This window comes from Petaurus breviceps, unplaced genomic scaffold (assembly GCF_028583685.1).
Source record: "Petaurus breviceps papuanus isolate PSGF00001 unplaced genomic scaffold, PetGlider_PUasm1.0 207, whole genome shotgun sequence".
NCBI lineage: Eukaryota > Metazoa > Chordata > Mammalia > Diprotodontia > Petauridae > Petaurus > Petaurus breviceps.
In genome coordinates this window covers 15,878,508-15,899,250 of record NW_027185850.1, presented here as the reverse complement: position 1 = coordinate 15,899,250, position 20,743 = coordinate 15,878,508, and the positions used below count along the sequence as shown (strand labels likewise).

At 40.8% G+C, this 20,743-nt stretch overlaps 1 protein-coding gene and 1 pseudogene across 1 annotated transcript in view; both read right to left on the bottom strand.

Annotated features, from left to right (window-relative positions):
* LOC138164745 (cytochrome P450 2J2-like) overlaps positions 1-3,309 on the bottom strand; it is a 46,973-nt pseudogene extending 43,664 nt beyond the window's left edge.
* A 7,250-nt stretch (positions 3,310-10,559) lies between these two features.
* The window catches only part of LOC138164925 (cytochrome P450 2J2-like), a 38,648-nt gene continuing 28,464 nt past the window's right edge, over positions 10,560-20,743 (bottom strand). Inside the window, exons 7-9 of the mRNA XM_069092896.1 lie at positions 19,358-19,545; positions 15,908-16,046; positions 10,560-12,273 (exon numbers count right to left, since the gene is read on the bottom strand). Coding sequence (XP_068948997.1) covers positions 12,092-12,273; positions 15,908-16,046; positions 19,358-19,545 — 509 coding nt within the window. The 3' untranslated portion in view covers positions 10,560-12,091. The remainder of the gene's footprint in view (positions 12,274-15,907; positions 16,047-19,357; positions 19,546-20,743) is intronic.

Sequence of the window (20,743 nt, the reverse complement as noted above, 5' to 3'; positions counted from 1 at the left end):
AACACTGAATTATCCAATTATATCCCAATCTTTGTGCTAGGAGCTGAGCAGACAGTCACAAACACCAAACAGCTCCTTCCCTTGCTAAATTGACATGGGAAGGAAATGATCTGTGCAAATATATGTAAATACAGAATACATGCAAAAGAAATTCTAAGTGATGTGAAGGGAGACTAGCACTTGGGAGGGATCATCAGAAGGCTTCCTGTAGGAGATGGCCCCCTGGAGCTGGACTTTGATGGAAACTGGGAATTCCAAAATGTTCAAGGTAAGAGGCTCCAGAGTTACTGCTACAATCAAAGCAGTGTGTTGGGCTAGGGACATATGACAAAGGGAAAATCAGAGTTTAATTCATGGAAAAGACTTAGAGGTCAACACCTGAGCCATTAACAAGTTTGTTGGACTGACTAGAATATAAGCTCCCATAGGACAGGGGCAGTTTTATTTTTGTTTTCTTAATCTCCAGGACCTAGATACTACCTGGCACTGAACAGGTACTTGGAAAATGCTTGTTAGTTGGTTCATTGATTGGGGCTTTCCCCCACTGATACCCATAAAAGCTCTATTAAATCCAATAGGTGGTCTTTGAGAGAGACTAGAGGAAAAATAATCAGTCAATGCTACTACCAACATGGTGATGAGCATCTCTGATCTTAGCAAGGCTTGTCCCCAGGTCACAGACACCCTGAGAGTCTGTCACCACACCCTTATTTGAAGCCATTACAGCTTGACAGCGCCCAAGAATGTTGGTCTTCTGTTTCAATATCTCAGAGTGAAGAAATTCCAGCTGGTAGCATATAATGGGTATTTTCTGGGGCCAGCGATATTAGACTTCAGAAAGAAAAAAAGGGAAGTGAAATTAATGAGCACCCACTTTGTTCCTCTGATTTTTAGTGCTTATTAAACAGTACTACTATGAATATTTTGTTGTAAGTGGGACTTTCTTTCATTGAGCTTGGGATATAGTAGTGTAATTGCTAGGCCATATGGTTTGAATTGTTTAGTGATTTTCTCAATAATTCCAAATTGTTTTTCAGATTGGTTGGAACGATAAATAGTTCTGCCAATAGTTTCTTGCTTTGCTTCCTTCCAGTAGCCTCCTCTGACAATGACTGATTTAATTTTTGTGACTTTTATCCACTTAATATGTATAAGGTAAAATAAAAGATGTTTTTATTTGTAATTGTTAATAATTTGCATTTGAAAGGAAAACTGACTATTTATATCCTTTATGAAGAAATTTGGGCTACCCAAGACTTTTATCAAATGCCCTTCTAAAATGTGGACAAATAAAATTATTTATGTATTTCAAAAAAAAGTGAGGCGATGGGTCAGATATTATAAGGGCTCATGACTGGATTTAGATGCTACCTTTGAGATCTCTCAGGAACCAGTCACTGAACCATTTTCTAAGATTTAGTTTCTGCATATGGAGTAGCTATGTCAAAAAGGTGTCCTGAGGATCCAATGGAATAATAAATACAAAGTTCTTTGCAAATGTGCAAAGGTTATATCAATCTACCTGGGAGGTAGCATGGGATATTGCCTAGAGACCCAACATCAGCATCATAAAGGCCTGTGTTGAGCTACCTCTCCTGACCCACGGCAGCTGGAGGGCTGTTCCCAAAGCACTTAACTTTTGAGTGTCCCAGGTAGAAGGTCCCCAGTGGGTTACTCCTGGATCTGTGCTTAGCCTTTGACCATCTAACATTTTTATCAATGGCACAGATGGGGTGCTCATCTGATTTGTGGTCAATACTAACTTGGGAAAGGTAGCTGGGTGATGGAGTCACACCCCCCAAAATTCAACGGGCTATGGTTGGGCTGAATGCAATAATGTGAAATTCAAAAGGATAAATGTAAAGTCTCCCACTAAACACTAAAACCAATTTTACAAGTACACTTGCTCTGAAAAAGATCTGATTCTGGGCAACTTGGTTTTCTTTTCTTTAAATTTTGATAGCTGCATTTCATTATAAACATTTTCCTTTATAATCCTTTTTTATGCACTGAAAATCATGATTCTGAGGTAGTGCTCATTGGTTTCACCAGATTGACTTCCAGAGGGATCCAGGAAACAAAAAAGGTAGAACAGTACTTATACAAGGATTGAGTAGATTGTGTCTAATATGAGCCAGCATTGTAATATGACAGGTTGAAAAAAAATCATTATTAGTGTTTGGTGAACTTAATTGAAAGGAACACTTCCGGGATATTGTCAGCATAATATTAACACCCATAATTGAAAAGGCAAGTGAACATCAGAGACCTGACATGGCTTGTCCAAAGTCTTAAGATCAGAGTCACAGACCATGGTCCTTAACCTGTCCCCCTCCCCCTCTCTCCCCACCCTTCCTATAGGTGTTCCTTTGTTGGTCTGGTGAATCCTATGGGTCCCTTCTCAGAAGAAAGCCTTTAGATGAATAAAATATATGGGATTTTAAAGAAAAGTAAGTACATTAAAACACAGTGACGAAAAATGTTTTTAAGCAAAATCCAACGGTCCCATTTCAGGGCTTCTGATTCTAGAGTTTGGAGGAACCCCAGAAGCTGCTTATGTAGTTTCTGCCAGCCAGTCCATTAATGAACAATTTTGAGTGCTTACTATGTGCCAGGTACCAAGCTCAGCAAAAGACAGTCTCTCCATAAGCTCGCCTATCACTTTAGTGATATGATAATAGTAATAACTGACATTTGCATAATGTATAATGTGGGCCAATCACTGTGTGAAGCACTTAACAATTATTATATCATTGGTTCAGAATCACAGAAATTGAGTCAGAAGGGACCTCCCCAGGCATCCAATCCTGACCATATGCAACGTCAACAGTGACACAACCCACGATGAGGAGCATATGACTCCAGGTTCCACAGGTCAGAAGGGGGATGTGAACACAGGCCCCCTAAGCTCCAAAAAGGACATTCTTTTCATTGCAAAAGACTGCTTCAAAGGTAGGGCCAGAGCAGGGATGGATACCAGGCCCGTGGCTGCCCCATCCAGCACATTCCCCAGAGCTCCAGGGCCCATGCCCCCCTCACATCCAGTGGATTCTCACCCTCCCATCTCACTCCTTACCTTCTGGATGGTGATTTTGGGATTTTTAAAGTCCATCTGGAAGAAGTTGCCCACTATGGGCAGCCCAGGAGGCCCAGGGGGGTAGTTGAGATGTGGCCTCCTCTTCTTCAGATACTGTGCCAGGATCAGGAGAATGGCAGAGAGGAGAAGGAGGGTCTGCAGGGGGGCTCTTTCCCAAAGAGAAGGAAGCACGGTTCCCAGAGGGAGCTGCATCTTTCTCCAGCTCTGGCACCAAAGCCAAACAAGCCAAGCTCCTCCCTCCCTTTTCCTTTTCCTGCAATAACAGCAACAGCTGTGGGGCCACCAGGAGCAATGTTCATGTGAGGGAAAACACCCAAGCTGTGTTTGTCCCCTTGGAGCTGCTGCCTAAGCTGGCTTTATAGGCCAGGCGGTGAGAGCTCCAAAGAGTGCCAGCCTCCTCTCTGTGCTCCAGGCCTTTGCCCTCTGCCAGGGCCTGCCTCCTGGGGGCAAACACACTCCACCCCTACAATCTTCCAGCCAGAAAAGAAGACTGGACTTGTCTGCTGGGAACTAAAGAGGCGACTTGGCCAGAGCTGCCTGGGAAGACTCCAACAAACACAGACCCACACAGTGGGGCCCAAATCACAGGGCCAGAACCGTGAGGCAGGAAGTGACTTAGAACTTCATCCCCTGATTAGGAGAGCAGCAAGCTGAGGTCCAGGGATGCCAGAAAAGTGACAAAGTCCCACAGCTCTGTGTAGTTTCCAGAGCCTTCATTGGCACCCAGATCAGCTGGCTTCAAGTCAGCACTCTTCTGCCTCTTACAAAATGCCCCCCAATGGGCTTGAGAACTAATGTGGGGCTTTGAAAAGTTGGCCTAAGGCTGCATATGGTCAGGTTATAGAGATAGCCTCTCTGTCCAGTGGTGACAGGATGTCTCTCTCAGCCCCTCATTGAATACCTAGTCTTCAAAGGGTACATAAAATGTGAGTGCTGCTGTGATTGCCTTTGTTCTAAGAGAGATGGCCAAATGACCATCCTTTTATTTGAGAATTGGGCTGGCCATATCAATAAGGTGATTGAATTACCAAAAAACTACATTTCTCAAACTTTTTTTAATCACCACAGACCCCAAATCCAGGGCTCAAAATGGCCAAGGTTACACAGGTGTCATTTGCAGGCGGAGATTCAAGGCCAGATCACCCTGTGTCCCTATAAGTGATATAGATATTGGATATAGTGAATAGGGTGATAAAGTTTCTGAATAGTCCTCAACCCAACTGCATCTCTGTAGACTACATCCCACATCTCAGATACTTATTACCTGTGTGACACTGGGCAAGTTACTTAACCCTGTTTACCTTAGTTTCCTCATCTGTAAAAGGTTGTAGATAGCTTCTGAGTTACCTTTGGTTCCATATTTATACTTTTCCAATGCATTATTGATAACCACGATGATTCAGTAGATCTACTTGTGATTTGGGGTGTGTGACTCATACATGGACATTCACCAAGTCAATCATCCTCTTTTGCCCCCACATCTTCATATATAAAGGGAGGGAGTTGGAACAAATATCTTCAAGCCATCTTCCGGATCAATGATCAATGATCCTATACATCTAGGATTTGTGATCATTAGGATGGGAAAGCTAACATCCAAAATATGTAAAGCATGAATAATGTACAAAAAACTTGACTGCCTCCCATCTGGCCTTTCAGAACCTTCTGGTGTCCAGAGTCTGCAAGTAACTCCCCCAAATCATTTGGCAGTGAAACAGGCCAAAAACTAGGGAGTGATGAACATTATTCAACAATAATGAACAATAAATGAACTCTCCAGTCCATCCTCCAATCAGGTGATCCATGGCACAGCTTACCTTGCAAGCTGTAGCTGGTTCTAGTATAAATGGTGTTGCAGGTGTGTGCTCACTTATCCTGATCTCTACCATTTCGGGTTCTTTTGAGGACCCATCTATGAGATTTTCCCCTTTAAATACAGAACCACAATTGTACCGTTAGGCAGGCTCCATTTGCCAAAGCTCTTTCCTCATTATCCCCAAATTTTGGAGTCACTGGAGAAGCCTGGGAACTTCATGTATGCCCCACCCTAATTCTCCACCTGCTCCATTTATGTTAAATCAAAGTTCACTCTGATGGTAAACAAGTCAATTGCCCAGGATCAAGGTCCAGACTCACCTGTCCCCCCTGCTCACAAACTACTCCTACTATGCACATCGAACATCAGTTCAGTAACACTCACTCTTATTCTCTGGTCCTCAAACCAACATTCAATTTCAATTTTCCCCAGCTACTCAGTAAGGTATGCACGGAAGGCCAAGGAATGTCCTGATTGCTTCTTAATGTATTTGAGAGAGGGGTGGGCCATGGATACAGACTTAATAGCTCCATTCTAAATGGAAGACCCTACAATGTCAGCACCCTGGCACAGGTACACATCCTGTCATATTACTGGGTGAGGCGATTGCAATAGTTTTCGGGTTGATCAGTGCTGAGATGGCACCGATTAAGTGCTAGATGTGAACTCAAGGTAACCTGGGTTAAAATCCTGTCAGTGAAGCTGAGTCCCTGGAAAAATCACTCAACCTTTGATGGCCTCATTTCCTTATCTGTAAAAGGGGAATAATAATAGCACCAAGAACCCAAGGTTGTTGTGAAGGTCAGATGAGATCATTTGTAAAGCACTTTGGAAACCCTAAAGTACCATATAAATGTCAGCTGTGAGTCTTTTCCTTCTTCAATACATCCTTCACTCAGTTGTTCCATGGCATAGGTAGGTGGTACAATGGATAGAACTCTAGGCCTGAGGTCAGGAAGGCCCAAGTTCAAAATTGGCACAGACACTAGTTGTGTGATCCCTGGGCAAGTGACTTAATAGCTATTTGCCTCAGTTACCCCATCTGTAAGGTGGAGATAATAATAGCACCTCTCCCTCAGGGTTGATAAGCATAGAATGCTTAGCATGTTGCCTGGCCCATAGCAATCAATGCATAAATGTTAGCTACTAACACCTTCCTAAAGGTGGGTCTGATCATATCATCCCCTACTTAATGAGCTTCAATGGCTCCCTATTGCCTCCAGGATCAAATTGTAAACCTTCTGTCATGCAAAGCCCTTCTTAACCTTAGCACCTCTTACCTTTCCAGGGTTCTTACTTGTCATTCCTTTCCCACACATTCTTGGATCCAGTGACACTGGTTCCCTGATGGTTTCATGAAGAAGACTCTCCATTGATGTGCTATGGGTATGTTCTCAGGACAGAACACTTTCCATGAAACGCTTTCCCTCCTCTAATCTGATTACTGACCTCCCTGACTTTTTTTTAGCCCCAATTAAAATTCCACCATGCAGAAATCCTTTCCCAACCCTTCTCATTTCCCTCTGCTAATGATTAAGCATTTTACCCATAGTACTTCACTTGATCCTTCTGTTTAGGATGAAAAACCCTAAAAAAAAAAGCTCAAAAGTCAAGTAATTGAGTAACAACAGGAGCAAGCAAATGAAGCAAAGCAAGCAGAGCAATCCGACATTAGACTCCTATTTTGGGGACAAAAAGGATCAAAGCATGGAACAGGAGGAAGATAACAAAGTCAGAATTCCTGCACCAAAAGCTTTGAAGAAAAATATAAGTTAGTTACAGGCCATAGAGGAGCTTAAGAAGGATTTTGAAAATGAAATAAGAGAAGGGGAGGAAAAATTGGGAAGGGGAATGAGAACAATACAACAAAATTTTGAAATAAGAGTCAACAACTTGACTGAAGAAAATATCATATTAAAAAATAGACTAAATCAAATGGCAAAAGAGGCTCAAAAAGGCAACGAGGAGAAGAATGACTTAAAAAGCCAAATTTTCTAAATGGAAAAGAATATCAAAAGCTCACTGAAGAGAATAATTCCCTCAGAATTAGATTGGAGCAAATGGAAGCTAGTGACTTTATGAAAAATCAAGACACAAAATAGATCCAAACAAATGAAAAAAAAATAGAAACCAATGTGAACTATCTCATTGGAAAAACCACTGACCTAGAAAATAGATCCAGGAGAGTGTAGCAACAAGCACCCCAGTGTGCCCAGTCTGGCTACCAACATAGGTTCTTAGATCTGCTTTGCTAAAGGAAAGCAACTCAAAATGGGTTAGCAAGCTTACTTTAATCAATCAAACATATCACTTATCTTGTTCAGGGGAAGGTCAGTACCCCAAACCAGAATATACAGAGGTTACACGCATAAGTTACAAGAACATTTCAACAGATAGGCTTCCAAACTGTCCCGCCATTACATACATTCATACCTAATCACAGTTACCAGAGAGGGAAGCATCAACATCTTGGTTTTCAAAGCCAGGGAGGCTCTCAATGGCTGCCCAGAGTCTCATCTGGTCAAATTACCCAACACTTCTCAAAGTGAGCACCAAAACAAAGCCTCACATCAGGGATTATATAGCCTTCTCTTGGGTCAGAGAATGTAACAACCCTGTTGACCCACTGCCTAATCACAAAGTTTCTCTTGAAAAACAAGCCTCCCACCCACAGGTTTCAGGTGCACTTAACCTAGGGGCAGGGAAGAACTTAAAAATTTACATTGTATAACAGAGAGTTAATTTAAAATTATTGGACTACCTGAAAGCGATGTTCAAAAAAAGAACCTAGAAATCATCCTTCAAGAAATTCCCAAGGAAAATTGCCCTGATGTTTTAGAACCAGAGGGCAAAATAGAGATTGAAAGAATCCACTGACCACCTCCTGAAAAAGATCCCCAAAAGAAAACGCCTAGGAATATTATTGCCAGGTTGTGGAGTTCTCAGATCAAGGAGAAAATATTACAAGCAGCCCAAAAGAAACAATTCAAATATTGTGGAAACACAATCAGGATAACACAAGATCTGGCAGCTTCTACACTGAGGGATCGAAGGACTTGGAATATGATATTCCAGAGGTCAAAGGATCTGGGATTAAAACTAAGAATCACCTACCCAGAAAAACTGAGTATAATGTTTCAGCGGAAAATATGGTAATTCAATGGAATAGAGGACTTCCAAGCATTCTGGATGAAACAAAATCAGAGTTGAATAGAAAATTTGACATTCAGATACAAGAAGCAAGAGGAACATGAGAAGGTAAACAGGGAGAAGAAATCATAAGGGACTTATCAAAGTTGAATTATTTACATTGCTACATGGAAAAATGATATTTGTAATATATAAACTTTTCTCAGTATGAGAATGGTTGAAAGGAATACAAATGTGGGAATAGAAATATAAATTTATTTTTTAGTTTACATCATTCATTTCTACAAGATTTTGAGTTACAAATTTTCTCTCTATTTTTCGCCTAACCTATTTCTAAGGAATAGAAATATATACATATATACAAACACACACATACATATATGTCTATATGGGCCTATGAATACATATGTGAGTGTGTATATATGTATACAGGTATACACATACAGAGGGCACAGGACCAATTTAATAGGAAGGGATGATACTTAAAAATAAGAGGTGAGAGAGGAATATAATGAGAACAGATGGGGAGAGACAGAATGGGGTTAATTATCTCATATAGAAGAAGCAAGGGAAAATGGCTACAATGGTGGGGAAGAACAGGAAGGCAAAAGGGAATGGGTCAACATTATTCTCACTGAATTTGGCTTAGGGAGGGAATGACATACACCCTAAATAGGGTATCTCACCCTACAGGAGAGTAGAAGGGAAAGGGATGAGAGGAGGATGATGGAAGGGAAGGCAGGTTGGGCGGGGAGAGAAGTTGGAAGCACCCACTTTTGAAAAGGGACAGGACCAAAATAGAGAATAGAACAAGTGGGGGGGGGATAGGATGGAGGAATATATAGTCAGTCTTTCACAATATATCTGCTATGGAAATGTTTTGATAGCTACACATGTACAACTTAGATTGAATTGCTTATCTTCACAGTAAGGGTGGGTGACAAGGGAGGAAGGAAAAGAATCTGGAATTCAAAGTTTTAAAATCAAATGTTTTAAATATATATATAATTTTACGTATAACTGGGAAATAAGATGCACAGGCATTGGGGCATAGAGATACACCATATCCTTCTGGAAAAGTCTAAGGGTGTATGGGAGAAGATATGGGAGAGAGCAGACTAGAGGAGGGTATATCCTGTGGTACCGCTATTTTGGGGTGGTGGGTAGGGAAAAATGGGGAAAAATTTTGCAACTCAAAATCTTGTGGAAATGAATGATGTAAACTAAAAGGCTTTCTCTGCTTCTACTGAGATAATTATATGATTCCTCTTGGTTTTGTTATTGATATGGTCCATTACGCTGACAGTTCTCCTAATATTGAACTAGCCAGCTCTACCTTTCTGGTATAAATCCCGGCCTGATCATGGTGTATGATCAAGTTGTTATATTGCTATAATCTCCTTGCTAGTAATTGATTTAAGTTTTGCCTCAATATTCATTAGGGAAATTGGTTTATAATTTTCTCTTTTTGGCCTCTTCCTAGTTTAGGTATCAGTGCCATATTTGTGTCATAAAAACCATTTCTAGGCTTCCTTCTTTGCCTGTTTTCCCAAATAGTTATATATATATATATGTGTGTGCGTGTGTGTGTGTGTGTGTGTGTAGTTTATATAATTTCTTGTTTAATTGTTCTTTAATTGTTTGCTAGAACTCATTTGTGAAATCATTTGGTTCTGGGATTTTTCTTAAGAAGTACATTGATGCTTGTTCCAGTTCTTTTTCAAATATTGGGTTTTTTAAGTATTCTATTGCTCCTTCTGTTTTTTTTTATGAGGGGGAGGGTTAATATTAATCTACTTTACTTGGATTGTCAAATTTATTGGCTTATAACTGGGAAAAATAGCTCCTAGTAATTGTTTTACTTCCTTCTTCATTGGTGGCAAATTCACCTTTTTTCATTTTTGAAAATAGTAATTTGGTTTTCCTTCTATTTCAATCAAATAATTTACTGTAATAAATTTTTTTTATTTTTCATAAAATAACTTTCCAGTCTTATTTATTACTTCAATGGTTTTCTTAATTTCAGATTTGCTAATCTCTCCTTTAATTTTTAGGATTTTCAATTTGATGTTTTGTTTTGTTTTGTTTTGTTTTTTTGCCTTTTGGAGGGCAATTGGGGTTAAGTAACTTGCCCAAAGTTTCATGGCTAGTATTTTTGTGTGGATGTTAAATGTCTCGGGACAGAGCCGAATTTGGGTCCTCTTGACTCCAGGGCTGGCGCTTTACTCACTGCGCCACCTAGCTGCCCCTCAATTTGATGTTTAATAAGAGATTTTTAATTTGTTCTTTCTCAAGTTTTATTTGTCTACCTAATTGATTGAGCTTATCTTTCTCTATTGCATTGCTGTAAGCATTTAGAGATGTAATTGTGTTCTAAAACTGCTTTGGTTGTATTCCATAAATTGTGGCATATTGTGTTATTGTTGTCAATTTTTTATTATTAATTTAATTTCTGGGGTGACAGGGTGGTGCAGTGAATAGAGCACCAGCCCTGGAGTCAGGAGGACCTGAGTTCAAATCCAGTCTCAGACACTTGACACAATTATTAGCTGTGTGACTTTGGGCAAGTCACTTAATCCCAATTGCCCTCCAAAAAAGCAAAAAAATAATAATAATTTATTTTCCAGTAACTTTTTATCTATCTTTCCATTGCCCATTATTGAATGTATCTGTAAACTAGTTCTACCTCTACTTACCTCAGATGTTGATGTGTTCATGATTAAAATCTGCAAATAAAATGAACTGAAGGAAAAGAGTTCCAAGTTTGATTACTTTATTAGCAAAGGCTAGCAATTCGCCAGTAAACTGGGATCATGATAACCTCATTTGGCAGAAGGACCTCATTGTGAAGTCATGGATTTTTTATAGTTTTTTTTTAGATTTTTTTATAGTTTTATAGGTGTTATTGAGGAACATTAGAAAGGAGAACCTAAAAAAGTAAATGAGAAATATTGATCACATTGATTCACATTGGCATTTACTTTTCTTATTGGCTGGGGGTATTCCAAGAGTTTCCTTTATCAGCATGGGAATATATCTTGGGTAAGCATCTCTGAAACGCCCAGGAAACCTTTATATGTTTTACTTCCCTCCCTTTCCCTTTTGCAGGAAGAGGGAACCTCAACAGATTAGCAATTCTCAAGATGTGGTCATTCCTAGTCCCATGTCACTATAATTTGTAGTGAATGGATTGTGAATTATCAACGATAACAAGCTTTTTAATAGGAATGAGGAACCCAGCTCAGCAGCTGTTGGATTGATAATCAAATTGAGAAAATCAAGGGAAGTAATGAACATGAAAGTGAGTGATTTAAAGATGCAAGTATAGATTGAGCTCCTTCTCCATTCTGGGCACTTGGCTGGATGCTGTAGATCCAAAGACAAAAAGAAAACAGTCTCTACCCACAAAGAGCTTACAATCTCCAAGGATCTCTAAGGATCATCTTCATCAACATTGTATGCCTTCTATAATTCATACAAACTCTCTCCTAAAATCACACCCACTGTCTGAGTTATAAGAGCAGGGGACCAAAAAGTAACCACCCAACCAAACAAACAAACAAAATATCTGCCCGCATTGTTTGAGGTAGGGGAGGAAAAGCATTGGTTCTCTGTTTATAGAATCATAAAATTTTAGATTAAAAGTTGGAAGGGACTTTAGAGATCTTCCTCCTCATTTTAGATAAGGAAACTGAGGCAGATGTTTAACTTATCTAACATTATTTAGCTTCTAAGTGGCAGGGTTGGGATTTGAGCCCAGGTCCCTGGAATCTAAGTCCAGTAAAGACTCTCTGCACTTTGCTTTTTGGTGGTGCTAATGCCTATCCTTTTTCTGAGTGGGAGGATTTAAATTAGATTGACATGCCCTGTGTTCGTCTCTTTCTATTCTTCTCTATTCCCCTTGACTTCTCTCCCTTTCCCCAGCCAAACTCCAAAAGGCAGTGTGGGTGACCCCTTGGAGGATGAGGATGGTTCAGCATCCTTCCTTTCCCCCCAGAGCAGACCTGCCCTACAGGGCCTAGCTTGGCCTACATTGCTCGAGGAAGGGCACAGATTTTGTAGGAGACAGGAGAGGTGGTCACTCGAACTTCGGAATCTAAGCTCAGCTGGGTATTTGGGGGAGCTTGGAATGTGAATTTCTGGAGCAGGCAAGTGAAGAAAAGGAAGAGCTCAGCCCGAGCCAGCTGTTCTCCTATGCAGACCCTCTTCCCTGAAAGGCAAAGAGAAAAAAAAGCAGTGATGAAAACCACTAATGCTTGGCCCAGGCTGTGGTTTGGGCTGTCATACCCAAATGATGAGGCTGCATCATAGCATTGGGATAAAGCTTAAGGCTATTCAGTGGCTTATCTACAGTCACAAACCTAGTAACAGTAGAGGTGGAATTTGAACTCAAGTCCTCCTTGCTCCATGTCTGGCATCATATCTATCATGCTATGCTGCTGGTGATCCCAGAGAATTAATATATTTGAAAAACTGCATCTCTTAATGAAGGACCTGTTTTCAGATATTTCAAGATATTAAGAGACCCCCTGTTTTCCAGAGCTAAGGCCCAGAAAGCATACTGTGCCCTGAGCTTGACATAACAGCAATCCTTTATGCTCTAGGTGATCTCACCCTCTGGCTCTGTGTATTGCTTTGATAGGCGCAAGTGTTCTCTGAGGCATTTATGATTTTCTTATTAATTAATAATTGTTTGGATTTGTTGGGGCTCCCCTTATTTCCCAGGAACCTGAGACCCAATGTGTTGCAGCCTAAAGTTATCTGTCCCATCTCTTGACATGCTCACAATCCCTGTTCTTCCAAGTGAACTGAACCAGGTACTGCCCTCCTATTACCACCACACTAACACTGGTTCTGAACCCCCACTAAACAATCACAAAGCTCAACAACCATTAAGATTTGAGACAATCGATTTAAAAACTGTTCGCACAGGAATGCCTCCATTGTCCACTCATGAGCCTGCTGTGTGATCTGCCATTCAAGACCTAAGAGTGATTGTGCTGTGGTTCTGCCCATTTTTTATAACATATATAAGACCTGTTTTGTCCCAGAAATGTTAAGCCCTCCTTCTCAGGAAGGGGAATTCTACTTGCAACTATCTTCTTCACTTTGAAATTAATTAAACTGTTTGTGTCCTGATGCTCTTGTTTCTAGCCTGCTCTGCTTGTCTCCAGCCATTCACAAGTTAGAGCCTGGCTCTGGTCCAGGTGACAGATCCCACCTTGGATGCTGCTCATCCATGTGGCATTGAACAGTCATTGAACCTGAGCAGGCCAAAGTTTACTTATCTGGGAAACAATGGATTTGGACAATGTGGATCCCAAGAGCCCTTCTGGCTCTGGATATAAGATCCTACTTTTGTGTAGCAGTAGGAAAGACATGTCCTTTTTGCTGAATTCAAGCCAGTTGGGATTAGTGGAGAGAGTGTTAGAGTTGGGGTTAAAACTCCGATACTTAGAAGCTGTGCGACCCTGGTCAATTCACCTAACTTTTCAACCTCAGTCTCCTCATGTGTAAGACAGGGATAACAATTGGACCTAGCTCACAGGGTAAAGATGGAAAAGACTTTACAAACCTTAAAGGACCACATGAATACTAGTTTTCATATTCATCTTCATCATCATTATCATCACTACTATTATTTTTGCTGCTGCTATTGCTACTATAACAATTAAAATTTTTATTTTCAATCAAATGCAAACAATGTGTCTCACAGGGGTGTTATGAAGGCTGAATGGGATAAAGAATGTCAGGTCATTGTTAGACTTAATAGCAGCAGTCTGCTCTCACCTGCATCAAGGGAAAAAAAAAAAACTGATCCTGGATACAGAAAACCCAGCTTCGGTCTTTCCTCTGACACTCATTAGCTTTGTGACATCTAGGAATTCACAGGTTCTTAGAGTTCAAAGTAGCTCTTTAAAGTTTGAACTCACAGAGAAATCCTAACCTGTCTCTGGCAGCTCTTCCTGAGAGGAAAGACTGTAATGGGCAGCAACTTTGTTTGAAGCTATAGACACTCCTGAAGCAGGAGGTTTAAGAAGGAGACAGAACTAAACAGACCCCATTAGCTGTGTAACCAGCCTTGATCATGCCTGGATGTTAAGCGCACCCCTGGTCACTGCTTCCAAAGGCATGAAAGGGCTGTACCTCACTCCTTTGTCCTAGGAGTTGCTCTCAAGAATCTTACATTATTTCTGATGAGATACGTTGCCACTCTAGTCATCTAGAGACTAAGACTGTGTGCCAAACCCCTCAGTGCCATGACAAGAGCTGATCAAACCAGCTGTTTGCTCTCAGGGAAACCAGTGATGGCATAATTTAATGATCCTGTGATTTCCAAGGTGCCAACATGTAGTCTGTTATTATTTTTCAGAGAAATGACAGGTAAGCAGTTCCCCTCCTTCTTCCTTCCCTTTGACATATAAAAGAAAAGAGATGATATAGACTTATATCCAAATGGACAGAGGGCATGTCTTGGAGCAAGGAGGATCAGAGTTCAAGGATTGGGAGCTCACAGGAAACTTGGAAAACCTTCTAGTCCAGCTTTCTCATTTTACAAGTTTGGAAAGTGAGCCTCAGGGCAGTTAAGGGATATGATCATGTCCTCCCCTCCCTCTTTTAATAACAGATGCAAGATCTTCCAGAATAACAAGAGATGACTTATCTCTATTGATTTCAGCTTTACAAAGTACTCTAGAACAAGCTTTATCACATCCAGGTGAGGCATTAACTAATTCATTCATTCAAAAAAAACCCTTAATAATAGTAATAGCTGGTATTTATAAAGCACTTTAAAATCTGACTGGCCTTGACCACATGCTTCATTGGAGACTTGAGCAAGTAGGTGTCCTCCAATTGCCAGAACAACATGTGCTTTTGTATAGCCCTGGGGAAATGCAAAATATCCCACTTACCTCAGCTCCTTCCAGACACCAGCAGTAGGACCCCAGACCAGAACCAGGTAAGATGATAGACCCTTGTGGCCTCCAGCAGGGCCAAACTCCCATACAACCTCCTCAACACAGAACCAAAAATGAGGGTCCCCCATCGGTGTTCAAGGCTACATCAGTACAGTACCTGGTAAATAGTTAGGACCTGCAGCCTCTTGCCTAAGAATCTTGAGACAGTGCCCCTTCCACCCTGGGAGCAGAACTCAAAATTGAAAAAAAGGAAAAAAGTCCAAAAAAAGATCAGCAAAAACCAAAAACACAGAATATGACCACAGAAAATTACTATGGTGACAGGGAAGACCAAGACAAAAATACAGAAGAGGATTTCAATGCCAAAACAATTATGGGCAAAACCCCACAGAAAAATGGAAAGTAGTCTCAAGCCTAGAAAGCACTCATGGAAGAGTTCAAAAGGCATCTTGGGAACAATATCAGAGAGGTAAAAGAAAAAAAAAGGGAAAATAAATGAGAGCAATGCAGGAAAAATATGAAAAAAAAGAAGAAACAGCTTGGGAAAAAAAACGGCTTAAAAGTACAATTGGCCAAATGGAAAAGGAGATACAAAAATCCACTCAAGAAAACAAGTCCCTATTGCAATTTGTCAAAAGGAAAAGGAAGTACAAAATGTAAACGACTCCTTAAAAGTTAGAATTGGGCTTGTGGAAGCTAACGACTCTATGAGGTATCAAGAATTCACCAAATTCAGAAAAGTTATCTAAAGTTCTGCTATTTTAAATTTTCTTGTGAAAGACTATCCCAATCAATGAATGGGACTAGTGTATGCACTGTCATGTGACTGTGGGTTTCAGGAAATAGAGTTTGCAAAGTTTCTTAATGTTAAAAAGTTTGGTGCCCCTTGGACTATGGATTCCCCTCCTGCAGAGTATGGCTCACCCATTGAGAAAGGCAGAAAGGCCTCTTTCTTCTTAAATTGTCCATTCTCCAGAAAATGTTCTGGGTTGAAAGTTTCTGGCGTAGCCCACTCCTTGGGGTCCCTATGCAAGGAAGTCAAGTTGGTCAGCATTATAGTCCCCTGGAAAAAAGAGAAAAGAACAGAGTCCAAGCAATTTTGAGGTGGAAGGGACCCTAGTCCACCCTCTCTTTTTACAGAAGAGGGAATTGAGGGTCTGGGGTAGTGAGGAAGAAGTGGCTAAGACCACAGAGATTTTTAGTAGCCAAACCTGTTGTAGAAATTAAGACATATTAGAGTAGGGGCTCCCAATCTTTTTGGGGTAACAGAATCCTTTGGAAGGCTAGCAAAGTCTTTTGGACAACTTCTCAGAATTATGTTTTAAAATGAATAGGATAAAACACATATGATTATAACAGAAACCAATTATATGGAAATGCAACCATCGCAATTTAAATAAAACAAAATTATAAATCAAGTTCATGGGCGCTAGTTAAGAACTCTGCCCTTAGAGAGTCATAAATTTCAGATTGGACAGGATTGTAGAGTTTTTCTACTTCATCCCTCTCATGTTACAGATGAGTAAGCTAAGACCTGGAATGGAGGACTCACTGAAGGTCCACCAGGTAGCATCAAAAGGTACATATGAGCCCAAGGTGCCTCCTTCTAAACTGCAAGGTTTGGGCAAGGTTGATACCCAGCAGCACTGCGTGATCTGTCTTTCAAATGGCTTCTGTCCCTTCTGGGACTACATTCTACATAATACCTATTTATGAATCAGGATGTAAAATATCAAGCTTCCCAGATAGCAATGTGCCTAAAATTAGTAAATTACCTCATGATTCCTATAAGAAATGTGAGATACTGTGAGATACTGATGGGACTGGACATAAGGGGGTCCAGTGAAAGTCTTTGTTACAAGATGGTTAAAATATAAGATAATAGATTTAGGGCTTGAAGTCTTCTCATTTTTACACATGGGGAAAATGAGGCTGACAAGTGAAGTGACTTGTCCAGGGTTATACAGTAACCATCTGAGAATGGATTTGAACTCAGATCTTCCTGACTCCAGTTCCAGGTCAGCATCCACTGGGCCTTGTTGGGTTGGAACCTCCAACTTCCTTGTGTCTAACTATAAAGACACACCTGGGTATGTTTAGAAGGAGCTGTCTACACAGGAGTAGCTCAGAGGATTATGCAAAAATTGGGGCAGAGAAGAGGGCAGTAAAGTATGTGTGCCCAGGCCTTCTGGTATCTTGTTTGTGTAATTGAGTAGGAGTGGCCCTGTCTCTGGCCTTAGAGATCCTGGAACCAACATGACCTTTAAGCTACGTCTTGGGAGCAATCTCTGCTTCCCCAAATGGATGAAACCATGCAGTTAAACCTGGGGGGGACCCAGAGGCCTCCCCATCACTTTACACCACAAAGGGGTCACGTGACTTGCCCAGGTCACACAGCTCAGCATTTGAACCCAGGTTTTCCAGCTCCAAGTTCAATACTCTCCCCACTACTCCAGTTTGTGTCTCTGCCCCCAGATTTAGACTGAGTCTTCCTTAACACTTAAGTTAAGGAATTCCTGCTCCTTCTCTAAAATATTCCCTTTCTTCTCCTCTGGACTTCCTAATTCCCACCCATCCTTCCTTCCAAGCCCACCTTGCTCACCTCCTCTTCTATAAAGTATCCTCATTGCCTTGTCCCATCATGGGCTTGTCCTCCTCCTAATTCCTTCCTGACTCACCAACTGGCTGTGTGACCCTGGGCAAGGCACTTCCCCTCTTCCTGCCTCAGTTTTCTTATCTGTAAAATGGCAGTGATAGCAGCCCCTCCCTCCCAGGGTTGTGAGCGTCGACTGAGATGTTTCTAAAGTTTTTGTAAACCTTAAAAGGCAACGTGAATGGCACCTGTTTCTCAGTTCACTCTTGGGCTCTGTATTCCTCACAGGGTCTTCCAAAAGGTGATCAAACCAGTCGGTGAAAAAGCAATGAAACTTAGGCCATAAAACCTAAGTCTAGAGCTCAGCAGTGCTCAGCACAGTGCCTGATACATAGCAGGTACTTAGGGAATGTTTATTGATATGAGGGAATCCTTTGGCGGTGATGGAGCTCTAGGAAACTGGGAGCTGTTAAAATGATTTGTTTCTCATGATTTCCTTTTAGTCTTCAGGGCTTCTTGGAAAGGTGCAGCTGGATTAGAGCCTGGACCCAGGAAAGAGGGTTGGCTGAGCTGCCCTGGCCAGGTCCCCAAAGAGAAATCAGGGGGATGGGATATGAAAATAACTCCTTCAGAAATCTGTGCTCAGTGTCTGTCTGGGGCTATTTACCCCCAGTGACTGAGAAACCATTGCACTCTGGGTTAACATGATTTGTTTTGGACACAAGAATTTGTGGAAGTTTCAGGCTAGACCCATCATGCTTAAATGACTATGGAGTCCAGAACAGTTGGAGTGACATTTAATGATCCTCTAGTCAGACCCACGGGAGTGTCACACATAGGGAGCCTAAGTGCACAAAAGTAATTTAAACACAGGTTTAAAATTAGGCTTTTAAACCCTTTCCCTCTGCCTCCAAATCCACTCCTTTTTTTCTCGTGCAATTGTAAGAATCAATGATTTTAAGATTCTATTCCAATGTTTCTTCCCCTTTTTTAATGATGGAGCCCTTTGATAGTTATATGGTGACACTTATGCTTCCCTTCTCAGAATAACCTTTTTGAAGTGTAAAATAAACAAAAACCCCTCACTTATATGGAAAGAAATAACACACATATATACATATACATGTATCTCTCTATATAAATCGTACGTATATGCATATACATGTATTGGTATATATGTGCATATATATGTACACACACACACACACACACACACACACACACACACATATATATATATACATTTAAAGACCAAATTCATGCACCCTTGACCAAGAACATTTGTTCTACACTATGTTTCTCCTTTCACCTTTTTAAAAAATCTATTATTTTATTTTTTGTTTTCAACATTCCCCTTTACAAGTTTTTGAGTTCTAAATTTCTCTCCGTCTCACCCCTCCCCCCATCCCAGGATGGCATGCAATCTTGACATAGGCTATACACATACCATTATATTAAACCTATTTCCACATTAATAATTTTGTGAGAGAAGAATAAGAACAAAAGGGAAAAACTATGGGAAAGGGAAAAAAGAGAAAATAATATACTTTGATCTGCATTCAGACTCCATAATTCTTTCTCTGGAAGTGGATAGCATTTTCCATCATGAGTCTTTTCGAATTGTTTTCAATCATTGTCTTGCTGAGAAGAGCTAAGTCTATCATTGGTAATTGCAAAATGTTGCTATTACTGTGTACAATTGTTTGACATTCTTCTTACCCTTCCTGAATAGATGGAAACCATGGAGTCCCTTCAGGGTCATGGGAAAAAAAATACTTTACCTTTGGCACATGGTATCCACCCACTGTGGTATCAACTGTGGCCACCCTGGGCACGTTGAAAGGAAGAATATCACCCATTCTCTGAACTTCATGAATGGCTGCATTAGTGTAGGGCATATTCTCCTTATCATCCATGGTGGGCTGCCTTGAATGGCCAACCACCCTGTCAATCTCAGCTTGTATTTTTCCTGGAAAGAAAAGGGAAAAACTTTTAGGACCCTAATAATAGCTCGCTTATACAGAGTGCTTTAAAGTTTGCAAAATATTTTACAAATATATCATCTCATTTGATCTTCACAACAATGCCAGGGGAGTGAAATTGTTATTCCAATTTAACAGATTAAAATGAGGCAGACATAATTGAAGTGACTTGCTCAGAGTCTCAAATCTAAGTGGATTTGAACTCAGGGCTTTCCCATTCATCCAGTTTTCTCTATCATATGGGAAAGTAGTCACTCCTGGAGTTGGATGGAAGTTTGGAATGGCATGTCACCACAGGTGCCAAGTCCTATAAACTAGAAGGGGGAGACTTGACTGATTCATAGCAAACAAGGATTTTTGTTTTGTTGTGAAGACATCCAGGAATGTGGTGCCAAGGAAAGAATGCTGGAGTCAGGGACAGGAGACCTGGATTCTAATTTTAGCTTTATACCTCATATTGTGAATGTCCATGGGCAGGTCATTGAACCCCTTTGGGCCTTGCTTTCCTCGTCGCTAAAATGATCAGGTCAGAATAGACTGTCTCTAAAGTCTTTAAATTTATGTATATTATGCTAGTTTCTATAGCTTTATATTTAGAGTCCAGTGATCCCTGACTCCAAGTCACCCAGATGTAGAAAGCCATTTCTGAATAACAACATGGTAATTTTAGAAGAAAGATAAGGTGGCTCCCCATGTGAGCTTATCCCTAACAAAGCATTTGTGATGAACCATGTAGAGAGAAGCAAACTATTTCAAAACAAGTCAACAAGCATTTGCTAAGCACCTACTGTGTATTTGGAACCAAACCAACCAGAGACAGAGAAAGGCAAAAGACAGTCCCTGCCCTCAAGGTGCTCCCAACCTAATGATGGAGACACCATGCCAATGAGACACCTGCCAGATAATCACAGAGGGAAGGTACTGAGCTTAATGGGAATTGGGAAAATCTTTTCACAGAAGGTAGACTTTCATCTTGGAATTGTAGGATGCCCAGAAATTCTGGAGGCAAAGAGGAGGGAAACCATTCCAGGAATAAGTGGGCAGCCAGAGAAAATGTCCAGAGCTGAGGGATAGAGGGTGTTGTTGGTGGGATAGCCAAGAGGCCATTGGCACTGAATCAAAAATAGGTTTCAGGTACTAAAGTATAAAGACTCTAGGAAAGAGCAGCTCATCAATGACTTTTAA